The 24,808-nt window shown below is 35.8% G+C and overlaps 1 protein-coding gene across 21 annotated transcripts in view; it reads right to left on the reverse strand.

The window, feature by feature from the left end:
- MECOM (MDS1 and EVI1 complex locus) overlaps nucleotides 1-24,808 on the reverse strand; it is a 572,749-nt gene that overhangs the window by 37,594 nt on the left and 510,347 nt on the right. For 11 of the 21 annotated variants that reach the window (XM_067033980.1, XM_059065057.2, XM_067033968.1 and 8 more), the window contains 5 exons: nucleotides 22,606-22,740; nucleotides 10,612-10,714; nucleotides 6,786-7,002; nucleotides 1,483-1,630; nucleotides 17-173 (listed from right to left, as the gene is read on the reverse strand). In XM_067033980.1, coding sequence (XP_066890081.1) covers nucleotides 17-173; nucleotides 1,483-1,630; nucleotides 6,786-7,002; nucleotides 10,612-10,714; nucleotides 22,606-22,740 — 760 coding nt within the window. Of the gene's footprint in view, nucleotides 1-16; nucleotides 174-1,482; nucleotides 1,631-6,785; nucleotides 7,003-10,611; nucleotides 10,715-22,605; nucleotides 22,741-23,965; nucleotides 24,006-24,808 lie in introns of those variants that run through there. The other 10 variants (XM_067033981.1, XM_059065058.2, XM_067033979.1 and 7 more) reach the window with 2 other exon arrangements.

Raw genomic sequence — 24,808 nt, forward strand, 5'->3', positions numbered from 1 at the left:
AGTGTGAAAAACTTACAGATAAAGGGCTTCACACTGCTGTGGATGTGCTTGTGTTGTTTGAGGCCCGACGAAGTGGCAAACGTTTTGCCACACTCCGGGCACGCGTGGGCCCGGGCACCAACATGCTGAGAGCGGATGTGCCGCTGGAGGTTGCTAGGGTCCGTGAAAACCTGCTAGGAAATGAGTACTGATTAATCAAGAAACTTAATTCTAGGACACAAGAAAGAAGACCGGGAATGACTAAAGAAGGAATTTTGTGTATTTGTTTTGTTTTTATTTTGTTTACCCAAAGACCGAAAGAAAGTCATATTTCCCAAGTTTCAGCCTCTCTAGGGTCAGGACTTAGAAATTATTCAGTTTTGTACACTTAGCACAAAGTACCCGTTGGTATCAGTTGAACAAGATAATTAATGGCATTATTAGAACACATTCAAGGGCTTTTTGATCCTATTTAGAGTGAATGGAGTTGGATAATAAAATGCAGGCCATGACATTATTTTAAAAAGGTATGCTATTTACACCCTTTAAACAAAGACACACTCTGTACAAAATTGGGGGAGATTTTGACTAAAGTATTCCAAATCTATTCAAGGAGTTCCCCTAGGGTATAAATTCTAACACAGTGTTTCATTAAGTTACCATTAGGCTAAAATCATTCCTCTGGACATGATACTAAGAAAACCAAACAAACAAACAACAAACAAACGAAAAAAGAAATAGGAAAAAGAAAAAGCTACACACACATCAGGGAGCAAAACATCTCTAAAGATAAGGTCAAATGTCCCAATTTCCACTGGCATGAGAAAAGATATTAAAATGTTATGAAAAGTTTTTGGAAAGAGAAATCAATTTTCATGACACCAGGACATCTTTTAGTTAATTGAAAAACATGAAAATTCAATGATGTGAATTGCCGTTCCCGTAGTTCAGGAGTTATGGTCAAGGTAAAGGGCTTTCATTTCACTCTTACGCTGTTCAGCCCTGGCCACTAAGGCACTACACTTTTAATTAGAACCGAGTCATAATTTATGGTGGGGACTTCGGTGGAAAAATCTGCAAATGTTGGAGTCTCCCATTCTTTCTGAATAGACATTCAGAAACTTTATGGGATTTCCTCACAAACTGATCTTAAAAGAAATTAGTAATGTGCATTGGAAACAATTTTCATTCTCCATAAGGCTGTAAAACAACCCCATGCTGGAAAGCCAGTAGCGGAACCAGGAATTCACCAAGGATGTCTGACACTTAGTTCTGGAACTCACCATCAAGCCTTGCTTCCTCCCTTACAAAAATAAAAGGATACCCACGAAGTGCTTCTATACACTGTACTCATGCCTTGTAGCACACAACACTCCGTCTACTTTTCTCAGGATATTTATAGTTTCCCCTCTCAAGACTTGTTTTTATATACCGTGGCAAATGATGGATTAAGAGAGAGCAGGATGACACAGAGGGGCCAAGTAGTCTACAAATTCACTGTACCTTGGCACAGTTCTCACATTCATAGTGCTTTCCACTGTCATGTGACATCTGGTGGCGGATTAAATTGGACTTCCAGTTAAATGCCTTGGGACACTGATCACACTTGTATTCCCTCTCTTCAGTATGTGACAACATGTGTTTCTCCAGGCTGTTAAGAGAACAATTGATTTAATAGGACATGGTGACCAAGAACACATTCATAAACAGAACGTCATTTTATTACTAATCCAACTGGCAATTAAAGAAAGAAGAGGGAAAGGAGTTGAGTCGGAGAAGAAAGAGAGGAAACAGGCTTGCAGCTGACAAAAGTACGTTTTATACTCCCTAGACTGTGTCTCTCAGCAATACAGAGAAGTACCCCTGTTGTTAGGAAATAAATCTGACTCAGCTAGCAGAGTTTAGGTGCCAATTTAGGGGAATGATAAACAACTAACAATTTGTCCAGTTCTGGATTCACTACACAGTTCTAGCCGCAACATGTATTGCTGTTACCCACTTAATTTAAACAGAAACACTCAAATAGAAAACATTAAGAAAGTGCTTAAGAACATGCAGGAAGCTATTCTATCTAATGTATATAACCCTTACATTCAAAAAAGCACTTGTATTCCTACTCAAATCACCATATGGGAAAGTGAGCTGTAAGCTAACTATTCAACAAGCAACTTCCCAATACAACCAATATAATGGATGGTCAGACAGATGGACTGATGAATGAACATGTATGCATATAGATATAGAAGTAGATATAGATAGAAACATTATCTAGAAAAAAATATATATGTATATATACTATAACCTAAGATTATATATATATATACAACCTATGAATGAGGGAGGAAATAAAAGTATATCATATTATAAGTGGATGCACTAGTAAAGCCCCTCAAAAGAAAAACAGGGTTAGAATTTTCTCACAAGCATAGCTTCTCTATGTTTTAAAGCTTAGACTATTTTACCTTCTCAAATGTTTCCTTCCCTCTCTAAAATTTGAATATGAAACCTGCATGAATATAATGAAAAGTAAATATTGTAGACAATGGATTACTGTGACATTCAGAAGACGTCTGCAACATTTTTGTTCATTAAACACACACATATAACACATTAGGATACTACTCCCAAATAAAGTAACCAGAGCTCCTCAGAGAAATAGCCTGTTTCAAATGTGAAGCATGAAATACACGGGATGGGCCTTGAACATCTTGTTACAGCAAAAAGCAAGAGAGTTATAGATCGTGTCAAAAACATTAGGGTGCCAACCTGAAGAGACACCCACTGACTAAAGGTGGGGAAATTTAAGCATCAGTAAGAGTAATAATCTCATCTTTTAACGATAATGATACTCAGAAACAAACGGAACCTCACCAGTTACCCCAGGAAGATGCTGAGAAGCCAACTCATTATTCTGAAAACTAGTAAATAAAGGGGAAAACTCCTGCACATATCCTGCCTTTCCTATATGAACTGTACTTCAGGGTGAGCAAATAAACAATGAGGGGACGTTTCTCTGCATAGAATTAATCCAGATACTAAATAATGAAAGAACGGGGGAATTAGAATACATTCATTTTGCAGCCCCTAAAGAATTAATGACTCTAGGCAATCCATTATATGCCTCCTGATGGAAATAAATGATACCATCAATGAGGTATTCTTCCTAAAATACTGAGCCTAATCTGATCACAGCTTGGGATGTAACTATGAGTATACAGGAAACAGAGGAGATGGAGAAAGATGTTAAACAATACCAAGGGGATATAATCAGCAGAATACAGACTGGAGGAAATGCTACAGGAAAAAACACTCAGTATCTTCTGCATATAAACTGTAATGAGAAAGAGGGAGAGAGACTTACTGGCTTTGACTGGGGGGACCTATACATTCAGAAATATAAGAGGGACGTCAACCAATTGCCATGATGGACCTTATTTTGATCTTAATTCAAACCAGAAAACTCTAAAAATAATGAAATGACTGGGGGGAATTTGAACACGGACTGAATATTTGATAGTATTAAAGAACCATTGTTTTTAAAATGCACTTATGTTTTATAGTCCTTACTTTCTACAGACACATACTGAGCTATTTATGAATAAAATGACATCATGTCCAGGATTTGTATAATAATCCAAAATGAGTATAGCTGAGACAAGATAGGCCTCGCGTGATAATTACTGAACCTGAGTGTATGGGTGTTATTACACCGCCCTCTCTAGTTTTGTGTGTATTTGAAATCTTCCATAATAAAAGGGTATTTAAAAAAAAAAAAACTAACTACCAAGCATGCGAGCACTGTTTCTTTCCTACAGTTTATTTTTCTGTGAAATGAACACTCTAAGTTTGAGAATCAAGTAAGACCTCTGTGTGCCTAGAATATGTTATCCAGTGTTTGTACACACCATGTGCGTGGGAGTGTGTGTGAAAAAATGATATGACCTTTCTCATATCTTGATAAATTAGAAACACCTTTCCATATTTTTCTCCTCCTCAGTTTCCTCCTTCCACTTCTATTCATATTGGCACATGAACTTATTTTTCCTGCCCTATGAGTCAGTCTACTTGGTAATGCTATTCTGTTTGAGCACCAGTGGCGATATCTCTGTGAACAAAAGGTACCAGGAGAGTACAGGTGTGTGGAGTCACAAGAATGTCCCTATCTTTATCTACAATATGTAATCCTCTGTTTGTTACACAAGTTAAAATGTTAATCAGAGAGTAAGAGAAAGATATCAACAATGGCAGTTAACATTGAACTGAGTCAGGGACATCTTCCAAAATCGTTGTACAGATTGCTGTTCGTACTACTGTCTTTAGCAAACTATCAAGGCATGCCATTTTATGACATATATTATATTCCAATATGCATCTCAAATCATAAACTCTGAAACCTAGTGGTAAAAGATTGTCCTATATATTGAGACTTTTTCTTGCCTCCTAACTCCAAGGGTGTGGTATTGTTTTAAGAGTATAGTACATATCACAAAAGGGGGAAAAAGATAGCAAAGTAAGGAAATTTTCTTTTTTTTTTTTTCTTCTTCTAATCCAGCATAAAACCCATATTGTTCCATGGAATGATCAGCTGTCAGCTAATCAGTGATAGAAAATAAAAAGGCAAGTGGTTCTTGCAAAAGCAAATGTTCATTGCTTTCATAAACACAGAAGTATCCAGTCAGTCATTAATGAAACTTCACTTTTCATAGAATTTTATCCCAATTTATAGAGCTTCGCTTAGCCTTCTGGGTTCTTTCCATCTTTTGTATATCAACCTTTGTTTCTCGCCCCCTTTTTTTTGGAGGATGGTATTATTTTCTTAATATTTTACAAAAGAAATACAGAACAGAATAATATATCATGTCAAGAAAGGAATTCTCATTTGTTTAACGTATAAAACAATATCGCTTTCAATAAAGTGGAAAATATTCAGGGCACATAGGTTCTGCACTGGCTAAATTATATAACCCACAATATCACCTGGATGACTGACATCGGTCGCATAGTGACATGATATATCCATCTGGCTGAGCTACTGAAAGGTGAGTTTTGAGGGTTCATCCAATGCCAGATAATTAGGTTTCCTTATTGTTTTCTACTGAATGTTTGACTGAAGGAGCTAAATTGACAGTTGGTTTTGGCATTAAGTAGCACTGACTCAGGCTTAATCTTATACCTAGTGAGAGTAAGAAGTTTTCTCCACCTAAGAAGTACTGCTATACACAACATTTTAGTGTTCAGTCCGTCAATTTTTGTTTTATAATGTGTCCATTATTTTGGATAACAAAATAGAAGCAAATATACTTACTCTCTGGCATCAGAGATACGGCTTTACAGCATAAGTACTTTTCTTACCTGCTGGTATTTAGTAGCAGGTAAGGAAAGTATTTTCATTTTGGTTTTTAATTTGGACACAATGTATTTAGGAGACCTACTGTGATGATATTTTATTACAAATCCATGTTTTACCAAACATACATAACAGATTTATTCTCTATGTGGGTTTATATTAAGTAGTAAAGATAAGTTTAAAGAGTACAGGAAAACCCTCTTAGCCCCCAACATGTTTTCTCTCTAATAGCTAGATTAAGCTTGAATTTTCAAAACTAGACAGATTCATTCTTTTGACTCAGTCTCCTCAAGGAATGGGTTATACTTGATGCCTTTTTGGTCATCTATGCATTAAAATGGAATGACCACCATATGAAACCCTTTCCTATGAGAAGACAGATGCGGGGCAATCAACAGAGCTGAAAGGACAAAGAGGAAGAGGAGGCACTAAGGAAAGAAAGGAAACAAAAAGGTAAATTAAAAGAGGTGAGCTGTCCAAGACGAACTGTGATTCACATCCTTGACTAAGGCCGGCTGATATATTCCCATACCCATTTAAACACAGTGTTTTTATGTTCAGTTGAAATTGTGATTATAGGTTCCAGATTTAAAAGCAAAGTAATGAATACAATTATTAAAATTGTTTGTGGACCAAGACAAAAACCATTAGGTAGAAAAAACAAACAAAAAACTTATTAGCTGGTTAAACACCTTTCTGATCTGAAAGACCATTTTGTAGCATAATTATCAACACAGTTTTCAAAACATAGGTTCCAGGGTTGCTGTTTTCTTTAACAGAAATTTTTTTAAATGTTACTGAATTAAATTCAAAGGGCTATGAAAAGTTAATATTATCACTGAAATATGATTTTTGTTTTGTTAAAAATAAGTATTATAGAACTATTTCATTTAGAGCATGTTTACTTTTTCCCTTTTTGAAAATTCAATATTTTCTTCACTGAACATGCTTCTCTTATTCTTTTTATATATGTGCAGTTTAGATAAATAGTTGAAATTAAATCAATAGATTACACTGATCTATCAAAAGACTACCTATCTTTCATTAAGTAAGTACCAGCACAGTCTCTTTTTTATCGTCTAAATGTTTCTAGAGGGTCGCTTTTCTGTTTGGTGTATAACTAGATTAATTAGCATCATTGTTGACTCCTCTACTCTTGATACCTCCTCTAAGTTACATTTCAGTATAATGTTAAACTTTCAATTGCCAATAACCCTCCTTAAATAATAAAGGTATTATTTTCTATCTGGCATCAAAATAACTAATTCTAACTTCACTGCAAATATTTGACAGGTGAGAATTTCCAGGGGAAAATGATTTCCGAACATGTGACTAACACATTTGTCCAGGTCATTGCTGTTCCAAATTTGCCATTTGCATCAATTCTGAAAATTCAGCATAAACATTTTACTGTAGAGTAAATAAACACAACTTTGTAGTGCAACATGCCATGTCTAACCTTTGCAAATCGGGAAACACTTGGTCACATTCCTTACACTCCTGAATTGCATGTATCTCTCGGAGATCATTTTCACTCGCGAGTTTTTGCTGAAAGTCCTCCTCTACCATTGAGAATGCCGAGTGGGGCGTGCTGCATGGGAATTTCTGGTGATCCGCTAGTTCAGCCTTGGACTCGAAGAGCTGGTCACAGTCCTCACAGCGGTATTGCCGTTCTTCTGTGAAAATAATTCAGGTGTTATCAGAACTAGGTGATCAGGAAGGGCCACCACACACTGGCAGTTCTTATCGAATTACGGAAGACATAATAGAAATTATTTGGTTGTCCTTTCCACCACTTCCATTTTAACATGGATTAGAAATAGTAAATGTAGGGACTTCCCTGGTGGTCCAGTGGTTAAGACTCCGCACTTCCACTGCAGGGGGCACGGGTTTGATCCCTAGTCGGGGAAATAAGATCTCGAATACTGTGCCATGTGGCAAAAAAAAAAAGAAAGAATAAATGTAAAGAAGCCAGGACAAAACCTACAACAATAACAGAAGTGATTGCTGTGGCTCCCGTGTAGCTTTCTTATCAGATAAAACTTTAGGACGAAACCCTTCCAGGGTTTAATATTCACAGGCTATTAAAAGTCATAATGACCACTTATTGAGCATCATTATGTCCTCAACCCTGTACGTCGATTATTGATTTTCCTAAAACCTGACCGGGAGGAATTAGATCAGATTTGTATTCCAATTCTCAGATGAGGGTATTGATGCTCAGAGAAGTTCAGTAACCAGTCAGCGATCATAGAGCTAAATGGTTATGTCAGACTTTGAACACACATCTCCGTTCCATACCCTTCTCGCTGTGCCATGTTACCTGGACGGGACACGGGACAGAGTCCCTATCTGAACCATACTTAAGCCTGGCTAATATCAATACACTTGGAAATGCTTTAACATTCGTCATTACTTATCATGTGACATAGCATGATTTTAGCACTTTTCTAGGCTCATTTATATTCCCTCAGGGCCAGTGCTAATTGGCATGGCTTTGTTAAATAGCCAGCATATCATGCATTTGCACTTTAAATCACTAAGATAAATAAATGCTAATAGTGGGGACCAGAGATAACAAGGCTATGGAGTGTCAGGTAGTGACGCCATTGTTTCTATTCTTTTTATTGGAATAGCTTTCAGTCCACTCATGAGGCCATACTATGCACTGATCTCACAGATATGATCACAGAAGTCCTGCAAACAGCTCACAATGCTGAAAGACACAGAGGACAGCAACACGATACATCATCCCTGTGTTACAGACCTGCAGCCAGAACCTACATCCAGTTATTCACTGACCGAATGTTTTTGAGGGAATATTTTCGTCACCTACTGAATGTGAGGCATTTTGCTAGGGAATGAATACATAAGAAACCCAAGGGGACACACATGTGAACAACTAGTGTGATACATCTTATGACAGATGCATGCACAGGTCTAAATTAGGAGCCCAGAGGAATATACCAAATCCATCTATACTGAGGAAGAGAGGTTCAGCAAAGATTTTGTAATGAGGAGGAATCAGCCAGGTGAAGCAGGATGAGGGAAGGCATTTCAGGCGGTGGGAATACCATGGACCAAGGACGAAGGCAAGAAAAAGCAGGGCAGGCTCGTGGAACGGCAAAGCTATAGTAAAGTGTGACAGCTTTCTAGGGTGCATGTAGGGGAGGAGTGGGAAATGAAGGGTAGAGAGGGTAGCAGGTCACTAGGGGCTTTTTAGATCCATGCTAAGAAGGATACAGAAGGCCACTGAAAGTTGGAATGCCCCATTGCAGCTTGAGAAGCCAAGCAGAGAGGTCAAACGGGTCGCTGCTGCTGTGATCCATATACGATACTGGTTTAGTTTAAACTAAACCAATAACACAGGGGCCAGAAAAGTAAAGAAATTAGTATGTAGATTCAGTAGGGTTTGTCACCTTTGGACTTGGTTAAAGAAGAGGGAGCTATTTTAAAATAAATCACCTCAGCTGTAAGACAGGTTTCTCAATAACATAAACTAGGTAATGGAAATGTTTCCTATAGTTTGTGACACTATTCACATGTTTAAGATCTAAATTTAGGATCTCAGCCAGCAGTCTAAACACAAACAACCTCCAGGCCTATGAAAAAGCATAGGCTTCAGAGACAGCAAGACCTTGGTTTGAATGCTGCCTCTACCACTTTCTAGCCATGTGGTCTTGGCCAATTTACTTAGCCTTATATGGCCTCGTTTTCCTATCTGTATAATGGAAACAATTCCTTTCTTACAGGCTTGATCTATGTCTAAAAGCCTAAATGAGACATTAAATGGAGAGCAGAAAATATCTAGCATACAGTAGGTGTACCATGCATCTGTTTTATTTTCTCTTTTCTAAGAAACATTAAATCCTAGAAGTATGAAATACAAATCACCATGTAAACATTATAAACATTATATTTAACATATTGGGTATATGTATGGATATGGGTATGACACATTGAAAATGAAAAGCAACCGATGGGTTCCAGGAGTGTTGTAAAGGTAGGTAATTTATGAATGGTAGCCCTAAAAGAAAAATCGTCACCTCTATTTAGGCTTTTTAGAATAGTACACTAACCATTTATATTTTAAAAAATAATTGTTTGAAAACCTTTTTAGAGCAAACATTCACTGATGAAAGATGCCTTGTACCAGAGACAGTCCAAATTAATTTTTTTTTTTTTAATCATCTGAGCACTCCCTGCTGTCAAAGAGCCCTTTCCCACTGGGTCAGGCTACCCATTCAGGCTCAAATTCTACCAGGCTAGTTAACAAGTCTCGGTTTCTGAGGCCATTGACTTGTCAGAGTTTCTAAGAAGAAAACAAGTTCCAAAAGGCTCCTCAAAATACAACTGGTATAATCTACAAAGAGGCAGAATGCAGCTCAGCCAAAGGAGAAAAATGTTCAAGTAAAGAGCCAGCCAATAGTGGTAGCTTTCTTTCCAGGAGCTTCAGATGCAGAGGCTGAGGTTCTCCTATTTGGAATGCCAGAGAGATGGGAAGTGGAGCCATCCTCACCTCTCACTGGTAACCCTTCCCAGTGGTCCTTCCAACTATAAAAACACTCTAGAGACACCACTAGATTATGCTAAATCAAATCACATTATGTGAGGGGAGAGAAACAGAAAAAAGAAAGAAAACAGTCTTAAACGCTCATCCCAATGATACAAATCAATACAAATAAAATTTCCTTTTACTCTTACCTGAATATACATCACTAGTAATTATATTTCTTTTTGATCCCCCCTTCTTTAATTTAGAATAGGTCTCTGACAAATACAAATTCCTCTGGCTCTAAAATTTCCTCATCTGTACTTTTCTCCCAATCCTCATCTCTCCAGCGCTCTCCCATATGGTCATGCTGGCTAGGATTTTAAACAAGTAAATACTTTTCCCGGTAATAGAACATTAGATGGGAGAAACAACTGCTAGATATACAAAAGCCCAAGACCAAGCTCCCTGAAATGACTTTTGTACAGTGAAAGGACTCTCACTATAGTCTAAGGCATCGACAAAAGGTTTATCTATGTGATGTCTCAGTCCAAATATTCAAAAGTCCTCTGATCTCCATTTCAGAGAAGACCTCTGAAATTACTTTAGCTTCACCGTAATATTAGCCAGATGTCATACCACGAAAATAGCTACTCTATGAGAAGGAATTCCTTAAAACTGACATTGTCTGCCCAGGGAAACTAACAAGTACCAAGTGTGATGGACCCTTTGGCATGCTCCATCACAATCTCCAGATGAGGGTGGCGCGGATGGTGGCATGAGAGGTACTAACCGTGGATATCCGGTGCCATAGTGTCATGGGGATAGTCTTCACTCTTCATGAACAGCAGGAGCTCCTCTCCTGGTGCAATGTCTGCAACTACTCTATAAAATATCTTCAAGAGACAATGAAGGGGTTGGGGGGAGAGAAAGATAACTGAATATTAAGAAAGGGCAAGATATACACTAAGATAACTGTACATTTTCCCATACCTGAACAAAAATATTCCTTTTTATTTTCATCAAAAGAACTAGCTTTCCTGTTTTATACCCCGAGAACTAGCCCTCTGATGACAAATGGAAAGCTGTGACTCTCATGCCAATTCATAAATCTTTTCCAGCTCCCACTTCACAAATCAAATTTTCTTAATGCGAGGCTTGCTGTGTCACATACACCCTGTGTAATGTTTAACAAAGAACAATCCCTTCTCTGAATTCCTTGCTCTAGGGAGCCACACACATACTCAGAGAGTTGAATGTGTCTTGCGTTATCCAGCAGTGGCCTAGCGAAGACTGGCAGGGGCACAATTACTCCCCTCGAGCATGTTCTCAAAAGTAGCACCTTCTCAACAAGGCGCTCTTACGGTAATAGGCTGGAGGGACACAACATAAAGAATCATGACAACAAGATCTGTAGAGAACATAGTCAAAGGAGAGCATTCTGTCTTTTAAAAACTTAATCTGTCTTTTACCAATCAAAAGTGCCACTCACAGGTCCAGGACCTGCCTTCATGACCCAGAACCTGATCCCACTCTTTGAAAGCAGGCATTCTGCCTTCAACTGATTCCTTTACCAGGGTTTGGGGGTGGTGCTTATTCCGCTTACTTTCTGGCAAAATGCTGATGAGAGGACAGATTTAAGAAATCCATTAATAACTGACTAAAAAGCAGTGGGGCAAGTGTGGAAAAAACCCTGACCTATAATTTTCAAGGGCTGCCTACCTTTCCCCTGACCAGCGTGGTTACCCTAGGTAGGTCATTGCCAAACCTACTTGTCCAGGATTCCGGGTTTCTTCATTTATAAAAGCATTTAATTCTGATTTGCAACATATACAAACATCAAATCATTATGTTGTACACCTGAAACTAATATAATGTTATATGTCAATTATATCTCAATAGAAAAAGGATTTAATCATGAAAATACTTGAGGTGCCTTTTCTTTTTAACATAATATGTTCTTAGTTTTTAATTCTATTCTAGGATTATCTATTAAACAATGATTCCGTAACCAGATAGAGGTTATGAAAGAAAGAATAGAGTTATACAGTTAACTGGTGAAAATGAGAACGATTACATTCACACACACACACACACACACACACACACACACACACACACACACACAAATACCACCAAAAGCAACAATGGCAACAACAAAACTAGGGATTCAATTCTGCTCAGTCTCGATGCAACGGGGAGAAAAATCACGTAACACAAATTGTCACACCCTACTAAGAAATGGGAAGGATCTATTTTGAGAAGACATTGCTCTACCTGTGGTTTCTTGCAGGACCACTTATTTCAAACTGAGAAAAGTTGAGTAATTTAATGTTTTATAAGATCAACAGAAACGTGCATAACTTTAATTATATTTATCTGTTTATCTCCTGAAAAGCAGAGGACATGAAACATAAGTACGTGCCTCTTCATTCCAGTAGGTGGCTCTAAACTCCAATTGTTTATTTTTCTTTAAAAAGACCAGAGCACAAAACTGTGCTAAATTCATAAAATAACTCAATGAGGAGTATTTTCTGCTTAGTTTCTTTCCTGTCAAAATAAAATCATTTTTTTCATGCAACAGTAATTTAACCACATAAAGTTGCTTTATAGAAAATAATGCCAAACATAAAATGTTGCCCTAATATAATATAACCTAAGATTCTTTATCTCTATCCTGAGATAAAATCCAGACTATCTTAGGAAAATTACTCTTTGTTATATGCTGATTCTATAAAAACCAGAGAATTTACAGTTTGTATCTTATTAACCCTAACGTTCACATTTTCCCTTCTCTGGAAGTACACTGAGAGGAATAATTCTGCTCAAAAAGTTACCAGATTCAAAAAAAAAAAAAAAAACGTGCGTTTGCTTTCTCCCCCTAAACTTTCCAGTTAAATGCTTATTGGTGCCGTGTTTCATTCTAGAGTTCTATTTCCCCTTAGAAAACAATAGACTTCTCTCAACAGTTTGAATCACCTCTTCTTTTGGCATCTCTCAAAGGTTTAACTTATTAGCTTCCTTTCCAACAACATGTTGATATTTGAATTGTGACATATTAGAACTTTTCAGTGGCTTCTCGGAAACAGTGAGGTTAAAGAGACAATATCCCGAAAGACGGTAAAACAGTACAATTGTCTCCGTCGGGGAATGCTGCAGAGACACACATGCCAGATCGTTGGAAGAAAGTATTATGATATCATTATTTCTTTCAAATAATAGAGTCCACTATTAATCATGTCTCTTTTAATTCCATTTTAGATTTACTCAATCCAGCGTGAACAGTCCAAGAAACAAAAGAAAGTGATAGATACACTGTAACTATACATCAGAAAGATAATTCTCTTTGCCGGGACATAGATCACTACTGTAATTTCCCTTTAAGTGTCCAGATTGTCATGTGAAGAATACTGAGTGCATAAAAAATAAAAGACACGGAAGAGCATTGATGTTGGCTTTATTTACTGGAGGTAAAAGGTGACATTCCAGGCCACGAAAGGCAAGGCAAAGCAGAGTGGGTTTTAACTTCAGGGTGTTCTTTTCGATTTTAAGTGAATTTTTATGGTGCTCATGAAACTGAGGTTTGAAAAGAACTGGCAAGAGCCCGAAGTAATGAGGGCAGATTCTGGGCATGCTTCCTCCTATCGCAGTAAGAATGTGCCTTGAAGCCCCATCTACCGCCCTTAGAAATCCAGTGCTTTTTTCAAGGTGTTGTTACCACTTGCCATTTCATTATATCTCAACTCTTTGGATTTTACAGAGACTGAAGCAAAATTATGTCTTTGCTCTTATAATTACAATGGTCCCACAGTGTAATTTGAATGCTTGAATCCAGAGATGTCTACATACAAAGTTGGTTTATGTTCTAGCAATAATAATACACCAGCAGGCGTTTGAGAAGTGAGAGAAGTCGTTTAAATGAAAACATAATGACAATTTGTTGCCTCAAAACAGTTATGTGGGGGAAAGATGGAATGTAATGTTGGAGGAATCAAGCCTTTCAGAAAAAAAAGTTATCGCATCTATGCTTTTATGTTAGAAAATGGGTCTTTCAGCAAATAACAATATAATAAAGAACGGAAGTGATTTATGTAGCTTCTCCCGCAGGTTTGTCTATTAAGTATGCTCGACCATGCTTATAAAAATGTAATCATAACATCTTTAAAATCAGTGTATTCTCAAAATTTCGGCTATATATTGCAGTCCTATGAATTACATGTCATCTGAGTTATGTACCCGAAGCAGAGACACGACTAATATAACCTCTTCGGGTTTTGTGTTAGATAAAAATGGAAGGGAATCAATTCCTCTATTAAATTCCATAAAAGAGTTAACAGGTCTCTTCCATCAGGGAGTTTTATGGAAAAAGTTATCTGGAACCAAAATAAAAATGTCCTGGATCTTGGATTTTGTGATGAATTCAACTCAAGTATTTAAAGAGGGGCTCAAAATCTCACTTAGAAAAAGTTGGAATGGATACAAAAAGGTTGTTGATTTATTATTTTGCTGTGTGTCTCTCAGAATGCTCTACCAGAAGGGAGAACACAATCTCTCCCAATATAAGGTGAAAAGTTAGAGGAATGGGGCCTTTTAGTATAAGAAAATAAGATTATATTAGAATTCCATTTTTTAAAAGTCATGATAAATATTTAAAAACTGTGTTAACTCCTTTAGAGTTTTCTATTTGGTAGCTAATACCAAATTCCAGAAACACAACATGTTATGAACATGACCTAACTCTCCATATATCGGAAACTTTTGAAAGTTGAGGTGGTCTTTTCATTTTATCATAGAAAAAAGTTAATTTTTCCAATATCTTGCTGGACTCTCTTTAATTTTTCCAGAAAGCTTTATCTCTGTCCTTGTAAGTATGGATATTATATCTAAATCTCTGAATACTTTAATTTATAAGAATAAATATTATAGTAAATAGTTTAATAGATCTTTCTATATTCTTTTATTTTAAAATTTGCCAAAATATCACGCTAGTGAAATTTCTTAATATTTTCTTTAAAATTCTAAAGTATTCAGATATTTGAAGATAAAACTAGAAATCCCTCAAATTGTTCACTTTTACTACTGGTGAAATTCACAATTTAAGGCATAAATATAATATTATGCATATATATAGGAATTACTCTAAAAAATAATTATTCTTAATTTATTTTAATCAAACCTTGAAATGGTTCCACATGTCAAAAGGATATCTGTTCAGTTCATATTCATAAGGCTAAGCTAAAGGTAAAAGGAAGTGGTGATGTGGATTTGATTTAGCAAATTTTAGACTGCCAAAATGTATATTTTCATACAACGTTATAGATAAGTATATATGTGCTTGGATATATTATATATTTTATATGTGATTTATAAATGTGGCAAAGTATACATTTTAGGGACATTTAAAAATCTGCACAAGATATTAGTAATCTCATATTTTACATATTAATATAAATTAATAATTAATGGCATATGATGAATTCTATTATATATCATATAAGTTAAATATACAATTATATATTTTATAAATTGCATATTATATATAATATATGTTATAGATAACTATTTATTATATACAGTTGGAACTGAAATTAATCACACTTTATTAAATATTCATTTTCTTTTGTTATTTAAGCCCAAGAGGACAGCCACTAAAGAGAGTATGGACAGTTATAAGCATTCTGATAGCAAAGGTAATAGGCTATAAAAGACTTTCAGATTAATTCTGTTTTGTACTGTCACAGCCTGTGTTCAACCTACTCCTCCATCAAATTGATGATGCTACCATTTGTATTTATAAATGGCAATAATATGGGTTCTTGTTTATTTTCCTATAAAATAGAAAAATCTAGAATCTGTCAGACCAGACTTGCTGTCTAGTTTGCTATGCTTGGATCGATTCAAAGTATTATGCTTGTATTACTGAGACAGAAGAAAAATTCAGTGCACAGAGGGAAAACAAGAAAGAAAGAAAACATCGTTTACTTTTAAAAAGATGAATAAGGACTCATTGTTATGAATTCCCATTTATTTTTCCTGGTCAAGCACTGGAAGTTTTATTTATGCTTAAGAGACTGCATTTGGCATGTCTGAAAATGGCAGAAGTGTGAATTATGAGTGACCTTCAACCTATTCAGGAAGTTGTAATAATTGAAATAATAGAGAAATGTACTCCCTGAAAAATCTGTACCGAGAGACAACTTTTTCAGACTATTGCCGTCTTTTCACTTTGAAGTAGACAGTTGATTTCTTCCTTCCCACCTCCCAACAATCAGCCTGAATGCTTTATTTTCTATAGCTTCATTCAATTTACCAGTCCGAAGACTAGGAAAAGCTGAATGGAACTTTAATGTTTAGAGTGTGGATAGAATGGGAGATAAGTGACCATTTGCATGTCTGAACAAAGTCAATATTTGATATGAACACATCTGTCAGTCTTGGTGCTGCAGAGGTAACATCAAGTCCACAGAGACAACGTGTGCATATGTGCTGGCTTTAGGAAACTTGCTCTGGACCCCTGATCCTTCCATAGCAACACGGGAAACCCCTACTCAGGAGGGCAGGAGTGACAAGTTTTTAACCTCTGAAAGTAGGACCCTATTACACATTCTAATCCTGATTAGTAAGAGATAACTAAAAGTGTCTTCAGCAGACAGAGATTGATGACAGAATGTAAAGATATTTGTCCAACAGAATGGAAGCATTATCGTGGCCAAGCTTCTCTAAAGCAAACCATCCTTAGTTTCCTTAGTTCCTCCAAAGACGTAGTAGCCCGAATTTGTCTTTACGGTAACAGTCTAAAGACTATAAAATATTAACTGAGAAATGTCAGGTACTGTCTTGCTGTATCTGCTATCAAAACAAAATTATATGTATCCACTGGCTATTTTCAGAACAAAAATATTAATGGAGAAGTTCTGCCTCACACATTTTTATCTCTTCATTAAGAACATGAAGAGAAAGCCAAGTGTAATTTATTGGATGAAACAAAACAGAAAGGATTGACTGTTGACTCTAGTTTGCAAGAACAGGGCAAGTGATAAAGATACACATTATTATACCTGGAGCCTACAGTGTACCCAGCCTGGAAGCCTTGCAAGTTGTCCTGTTAAATAACCTCTAAGGATCTCTCTACAGACCCCACAAGAAATATTCATTAGCCACCTGTCTTTAATGTGGCCGTTTTGTCTGACTCTATGAAAATTGATCATTCTGAACAGTTTCAGAATGCTTGGAAAGTGAGGAAGCTAAAGATCCTCTTTGGGTTTTTTACTAGACTGGAGGTGTTCCTTGTGTTCTTGACCAACATGTTTTCCTCCTTGATGACTGGCTTGTAATGAATTCTGACAACTATCTTTTTGGTACCATTCCAGAAATAGCTGGAGTCTGGTATGGTTGTGATGCTTTTAGATCTTCCTGAATGAAAAGTGTTGTGTACATGCAAATATTAATTACTTAGAATGTGCAGATCATCTTTTTTCAATTTATGTGGTTTGTGGATCTTGGTAAAAATTCCTAGTCTGTGTAGTGTTATGGCAGGGTTGTGTGCTGGGCATAATTACATGAGGGAAACTTTTTTATGGGGAGGGGATGCTATTTGTTTTATCATGTTAATATCAAATGACAGACTATGTCTGAGACAGTTTCATCTCCCCGTGAAGGAAGTAACTTATCAGCCAGACAGCATCCCCCCAAAGTCAGCTTAGGCACCGTTCACAAAGCCAGTCTCTGGGTATTGCCAGCTGGCATTCATCTTAAAACAGCAGAGCATAACTTTGGTATAAAAGTGGAACTTGACTTAAAAGCAAAGCAAAGAAAATGGCCAAAGCCAATAATAATTTTAACATCAAAAGAGGTCATAGAAAATGTGGACAGAAATCCTTGTAAAGGAAGAGCAAATTAACAAATTACCTGACAGTTGACGCAAACATGTTTAAAAAGTAGAGAGAGGCTAAGATACTACATTTTGCTTTTTTGCACAAATTGCATTAATCGAATGATGTAGGCATACATTTTTTTCAATAAAAAGCCAAAGAAAATAACTTGATAACTGAGTCCATAATAAGCCTGCAATAATAATACTGTTATAGTGTCACAGCAGCCTGATAGCGCCGCTGACGTGGACCCAGGGCGAGGGAAAGTGGGTGTGCCAGTTCAGCCATGATGGTCTTGGAAGCAGTTAAAACTTTATAAGGTAAAGCACAAACGAGAACAATGCCTGATCCAACTGAAAACACTGTAGAATCTTGCTGCTGTTCCTCAATGACAAGGGAGCTGGCAGAATCCCTTAAGTGAATTCTGACCTTGTATTCTCTGAAGGGCACTCCTTCTAGATCGTATTTCTTCAAAAGATACATCAAGCATTAGATAATCTCTTATCGACACATTTTGTTTTCTTCAGAGGGAACAACAGACTTCTCTTAGTCTACTTACTAAATACCAGCTGTCAAGGGCCTGTTTAAAAATGAAAGGACTTATCACCTTGTGTAAATGACAAGATTAATAATGTCTTGGGTTTCTGAGAACTTTATTCCACTTGTAGACCATGTTAGGGCAGGCCAAGAGCTTGAATGAAATTGCGTTCCTTTCTGTGATGCACACCTATAAAATGTTACCCCAAATCATATGCCCAGATCTTTCTCATTATCATGAGTGGAAAGGTAGGTCTTGTGTAAGTCGAAAAAGTTCACTTACATGAATTGGGCCATAGTGACCTGTCTGATTACAACCAAAATGGTTTCACCATGAAGAAGTATTAGAGGAAAACTTGTGTCCAGAGAGCTATTTCATAAGTACACTAAACTTGTGAACTTATCCTAGATAAGAACTGGCCTGATTTGAGGTCCCTAGGGGTCTGTGGGTCCACTTGCCTTTGGTCTAGGTGAAGGGTATAGCAATGGGGAGGTCTGAGGAAACTCATCAAAGGATGGAGGGAAAGGCAGGAGCAGAGTGAGAACAAATTAATGCAACATGCTCCATGCACCCATCAAAATGGATGTAAAAGTAAGAGATCTACAAGACAACAAAGAAAAGGACATCAAGATATCCAGATTTTAAAAAAAAACACTCAGTAAATCATCTAGGTGTTTGGCCTACTTGACATTAAACACATGGGTGCTTCCAGATGTAATGACACCTCTGAATAATTAATAAACCATTTTCATGCTTCCTCTACATATTTGGTCCTCTTGAGGACCTATTCTAGACAGAACTTTCATTATCCAATTCTCTGCTTTTGCTTCTGCCCTGATCTACCTCCCAGTGCTGGATCCTCAATCAGGGATAATTCAGACCATTAAAATGTAAAGATACTGAAGCATTGTCTGTCTCAGTAAAAATGTCCCACTAAAGGCTGTGCCACAGCAGTATAGCTATGTAACACTGTACAAAAACTTTAAGGAATAAGGGGAAAAATAATTAGGACTTCAAGGATAAAGAGCCTTAGGTGTTTTTAGTGGATCTACTATTTTATGACTGGAGTGTGACTTAATTTACTAGTGTCTTTGGTGCGGCCTTCTTTTAGAAAGATAAATTACTGTTGTTAATACAATATTTTCAAGGGGGAATAAGGATATTAGTCAGAAGCTGCAGCTGCTTAGAAATTATGGTTTAGCAAGTATGCCAGTGTTTTCAGAATTTCTATCTCTAAAAACATCACTGCAATAATTTTGAAAACATGAAATGAAAAAGACATCTAAAAACAATAAACTTGAGTCTTCTAGGCAGCATTGTCAAGAAAAAAGCTGCCACAAAGCTCACTCTGGCCCGAAAAAAAGAAATCTGCAATGAAATAACTTGCAGAAATCTATTGGAAGATTTAAACTCTGAAAAATCCCCTCAAATAAAATGCTTGTAGAGAGGTATTAGGAAAATGTTCATTGAATAGCCTTTGTCTTTATGATACAAAACAGATTGCACGCTTTATCGACTTTACCTGAAAATCAAAACCTAGGCTGTTTCTAAGTACCTCATCACCACAAACAAATCAAATACAAGTTTTACCCGAGACAACGTGTTTTGACTGTCCCACTATTATCAAACTGTATTATCATCTTTAGCAGACACATTAATTCTATTTTGTAGAACTCCTTCACATCATTATAAAACTGATCCAAATTGACTAACCTTGATCTTTAACATTAGAATTTTTAAAAATACTTATCTTTGCAAAAGTAAACTATAATTTATACCCTCCTTTTTGTTTTAGGTCATCTTTTCCCTTCTTTGTTGGATGCCCTAATTATTACAATGACTAGCTTGCAGTTGAAAGATTCCCCTGAAATTCTTCATTTTTAAAGCCCAGGACTTATTTAAAATTCATTTTATAAACTTGAGCTCTATCTAAGAATCAGAGCAAAGAGGAACACTTTTTACAGTTTTTTGTCGCGTGCTTAATTTGCTTTTGCGTGTGCAGGTGAGTTGATGTTGTTAATGTTTAATAATTACTCCTGATCCAGGGTGTCTCTTTATATCTGGATATTAAATAATATCTCACACAGTGGGAGCATTCATTATGAGATGAGTTGTGCTTATTCACCATTTGGCAGCTCCTATTCCTCAGAGAAAACAGAGTGAAAAAACAGACCTAGAGAATCTCTTTAGTCAGCTCTTTTATCATTGCACCTAGTCCAACATTCACATTTCAAAGCTGCCTGGAATTGCTAGTCTTAATTGACTTTTAGAAAAGATGCATACATGCTTATAGATGAGTATGTTTATAATATATGCATACACTATTTTGATGTCTGCTCTCGTTTGTCTTGTCAACTGGGTTAAGTGTGATTGTATGCATATATGTTTATCACACAAATCTGACTTTTACCTCTGACTTTCCTCTCATTGTTTATGGGTGAACTTACTTGACCATATAATGTCAATTTCACAACTATGTCATTTGATATGTACTCTCTTACCATCTTAGATTTCTGCCAGCATAATACATAAGTTTAAAATGAGAACTTACAGAAATAATAGTGTATGTCTAATATTGGCCTTTCATGGTTTTCCTGATTAACTATTTTCCTTGATTCTTCAGTTAAAATATGTAAACATGCTCTTCATTAAGATACAAAACCATCATATTTTCTTTCGAAAGCAATGCATTTTACAATGTGTACCTCAAAAGTAACCATGTGAATATTATAAATGCCTACTCTAATAAACAATCTAATTCATACTTAAGAATGCAAAATAGTTTCCTTTTTTAATGAGATCACAATTCCCAAGGACAAGAGTATATTTATTTAAAAATATTAGACCCATAACTATTAAATGAAAAAATGTATTGGCCACAAGTCTCATTCTTCAACCATCTTTTCACTGATCCTACAACAGTTTTATCTGTCTAAGGAAATAGCTCCTGTTGTCAGTAAATATGGATAGCAAATAATTATTATGATATAATTACATTATTTCATCTTACAGCTGCCTTTTGAGGTCTTCCAGTTCCTTTTTTAGGAAGCATCACATGCACAATTCACTCATTTACAACACCTATGTAATTCCCACACCTACATATAGTCAGTGCTCAGAAATGTTTGTTGTTGATGGTGACAGTAACTCATATGACGGACTTGGGATATTTTCTGCTTACGATCAATAGCTAATTTAATAATGTTTTCCTTTGTCAATAATGTCTCTTGTTTTCTTACAGCAAAGGGAAAAAACCAGTTGATTGGTTTATTATTTTTGATATATGTTGAAGATTTTAAAATGATTCCCATTTAAACCTAATTTTATAATTTACTACCTCTTATACAGTTTAGTCAGTAAAAATTATCTAGTAGCTGGTAAAATGCCAAAGAATAATCTCATAACAATGATTGAAACAGAGTCTTAGACCATATGACGCTAGCATTACTTACCAGCTTTCAAATGGAAACATCTAATTTAAACTTTTCTTTTTCTTGGTGGTGATTTTCGTAGTAGATTTGCAAAGCAACCATTTTAATATGGTCTTTGAAACATATTTGATTTACATAACCATCGGTTTAAAAGAAATAAACGATGATAATATAACTATATTCTAACTCAACGATGTTTATAAAACAAAAATTAGCAGGTTGAAGTTCTTGTTGTCTTAAGTATTGTCATACTAAGTTACAAGATTCATAACCTCACTTTACTGAGTACAAAATATGTTTCTTGATATTTTCATGATCTTGTTTCATAGTTATTGTTATTAAGGTTAACCTCACTGCGTGAGCCTCCATAAAGCAATTTCCAGCAGTGATACTTTTAAACATTTCACATAAACAACAACAAAAAATGTTATTTGATTAATCGAAAAGTGTTTTTCATTTATAATTAGGTAAATCAAATGCATAATCAGACAAGTTCACATGTAGATCATACATATACATCTACCTATTATTTAAAATAAAATCTATATAATATGTCAAGTGTATCACTTCCAATTTCTGCATAAATTCAATGTTCTTGATTAGTCCAGTACTTTCTATGAATGTCTCCTTATTATGATAGAAAAGGAAAAAAAGGTAAACAGCTTTTAATAACAGCTACTAATAAGTAGTATTCAGTTTTTAAATCATTCAGTCATTCCCAGAAAACTAAAGCATTTATGAAGTTTACTAGCACAAAATGAAAAAACTACCCAAAAAAGAAGTACTGAAAATGACTTCATTCTGCATCTTATATTTGGGCATTACCTTTCACCATATCGACAAACAAGCCACAAGGGTCTACTGAAGCTCACTGTTATTTTTATTCTTCAGGCTTCACTGATACTTTAGTGTTCTCCAAGAAAGACAAGAAAATCTTTACAACATACCTGATCATTTATCTGGCATGCAACGAGGTTGTGCTGATCATAACAGCCAGCGAACCTGATGTACTTGAGCCAGCTTCCTACATCTGGTTGACTAGCATCTATGCAGAACTTCACATTGCAAAACTCATCTAAGATCTAGAAGGAAGAAGACGAGAACAATCAATTTCCATTATCAGTTCATTCATTAGAATGGTTAATTGCTTGAAAATATTTTATTCAAATGTATGTTTCCTCCTTTGAATCCTTAAGAGAAAAAAAGTCAGCATGCGTATTAATAAAGAAGGAATAATAATAAGTTATCTTAGAAGTGGCAATGTACTGCCTTTAAAGGAACAAAGCAATTGTAAATTATTACAAAAACTGATTAATTGGTTTTAAAAATGCTCGATTCCTTGTTATGAATGAATGAGTGCTATTGCCTTAATTTTATCCAATGTGATTTTTACGAAAAATAATATTGAACAGCATATATTAACATAATATTTCTAAACTATACAAGTCAATATTTTAGGTTCAGATAATCTTCCCTTGTAAGTGTATACTGTCACATTTTTTGCACTTTAAATAAGTGCAATTTTAAAACTTTAATCTAAATATTGTCAAATTTCTTTTCAGTTTGCATTGCACTACCATGAAACAAATCACATCCGTAATTGAAGAAGATAATAAGATTTGTCTCACTGATGCTTCCGACCAAACTAAAGAAAAACAAATGAAAATAAATAATTGGTAAGCACTTGTGCAAAATATGTCAACCTAAAGTTTTAGGTAACACATGCCAATGCACATTTCAATTTTATGTTTCGTAAGTAAAATACCAAAACTGGCTTGTGAAGAAGTAAAAAATATGTAATAATACTGACATAAATTGCCATCATTATATATGGTTGTGTATGTTAGTGTTGTTATTTTTCATGAGATTTTATGTTTGGCCTATGCTAAATATTAATCACTACTCAGGATACCTATTAAACAAAAATTAAGATGGAAAGTGTCCGTTTTTAAGGTCTTGTCTACTTAAACGAGGCTATTCAGATTCAATAGTAGCAACAATGTTTTAAACATCAATATTAAAAGCTACATAGTTGTTGACCTGATGGTAAATAACTAGAAAGTCTGGTAATGTTAATGTCAATCAGTTAGCACAAACTTGAGGAAGTTTCCTATCAAAGACTAAACAATATAGTCTAGAACATTAATTGATGAATTAAATAACCCCCTCCCCACCCCCACCCCCCCAGAACTCTTCTGTATCTATACCTATACAAGTTAAAACTAAACACTCCGGTGCATAGACCAAAAGCAATTTTGCACAGAATTCAGGTAATCACCCAGTTGCAGATTCAAGTCATTAACTCACCACAAACTTCAAGAAGAAGCCCAGTACTCTGAAGGCTCTAGTCAAGAGGCATTATGAATAAGCCTTCGGCCATGAGGCAATTAAAGGGCAATAAGTAGTCCCACAATTTTAAAAAGAAAAATTGAAACATAAGATAGGAATAATAATTGCCACACACACACACAAATCAAGTCTTTTTCCAGGAGGCCTCTTTGCACCACCACCAACAAAAAGTCTATATTAAATACCCTCTCTGGTGAAAAGAACAGATTTTAACAATTTCTCATTTATAAAATTACAAACTTTAAGTTGTTTTCTTCAACTTTCAATGCTGAGCAGCTTAAATGGCAACTTGAGATTACCCCCCTCCTCACATGTCTGGAAGGAGCATAAATAACATCAGCAATACACACTTTAAAACAGTAAAAGGTTGGGATTGTTGTTTTGTTTTCTGGTTTGTTTGATTTCTGGTTGACATTTGTTGTTTGTTTCCTTGACTAGCCCCCCTCCCCCCCAAAAAAGGTAGTTCTACTGACACACTAGAGAAATATTTAATGAAGGAAACAGGCTGAAGGCAGTGAAATGCAACACCAATTGCATTTCATATTTGCAGAAATACGTGGGAAACCTGTTAATTTCCAAGTCAAAAATTATTTACCCTCTTAGCTTTCTAGCATTCCCTTTTTGCAAGGGCAGGGTAAGTACTGCATATACTGCACATAAAAATTCTAGGTGTAATTTTACTCCGTGTTAACATTATCGCCATTGCCACTGTCAACAGTGAAATTAATTTAAAAACAGGTTCATTTCCAAAGAATGTCTTTTTACATACATGTAATATGATTATTCAAATATTTCACCAAC

This window comes from Kogia breviceps, chromosome 5 (genome assembly GCF_026419965.1).
Source record: "Kogia breviceps isolate mKogBre1 chromosome 5, mKogBre1 haplotype 1, whole genome shotgun sequence".
Classification (NCBI taxonomy): Eukaryota; Metazoa; Chordata; class Mammalia; order Artiodactyla; family Physeteridae; genus Kogia; species Kogia breviceps.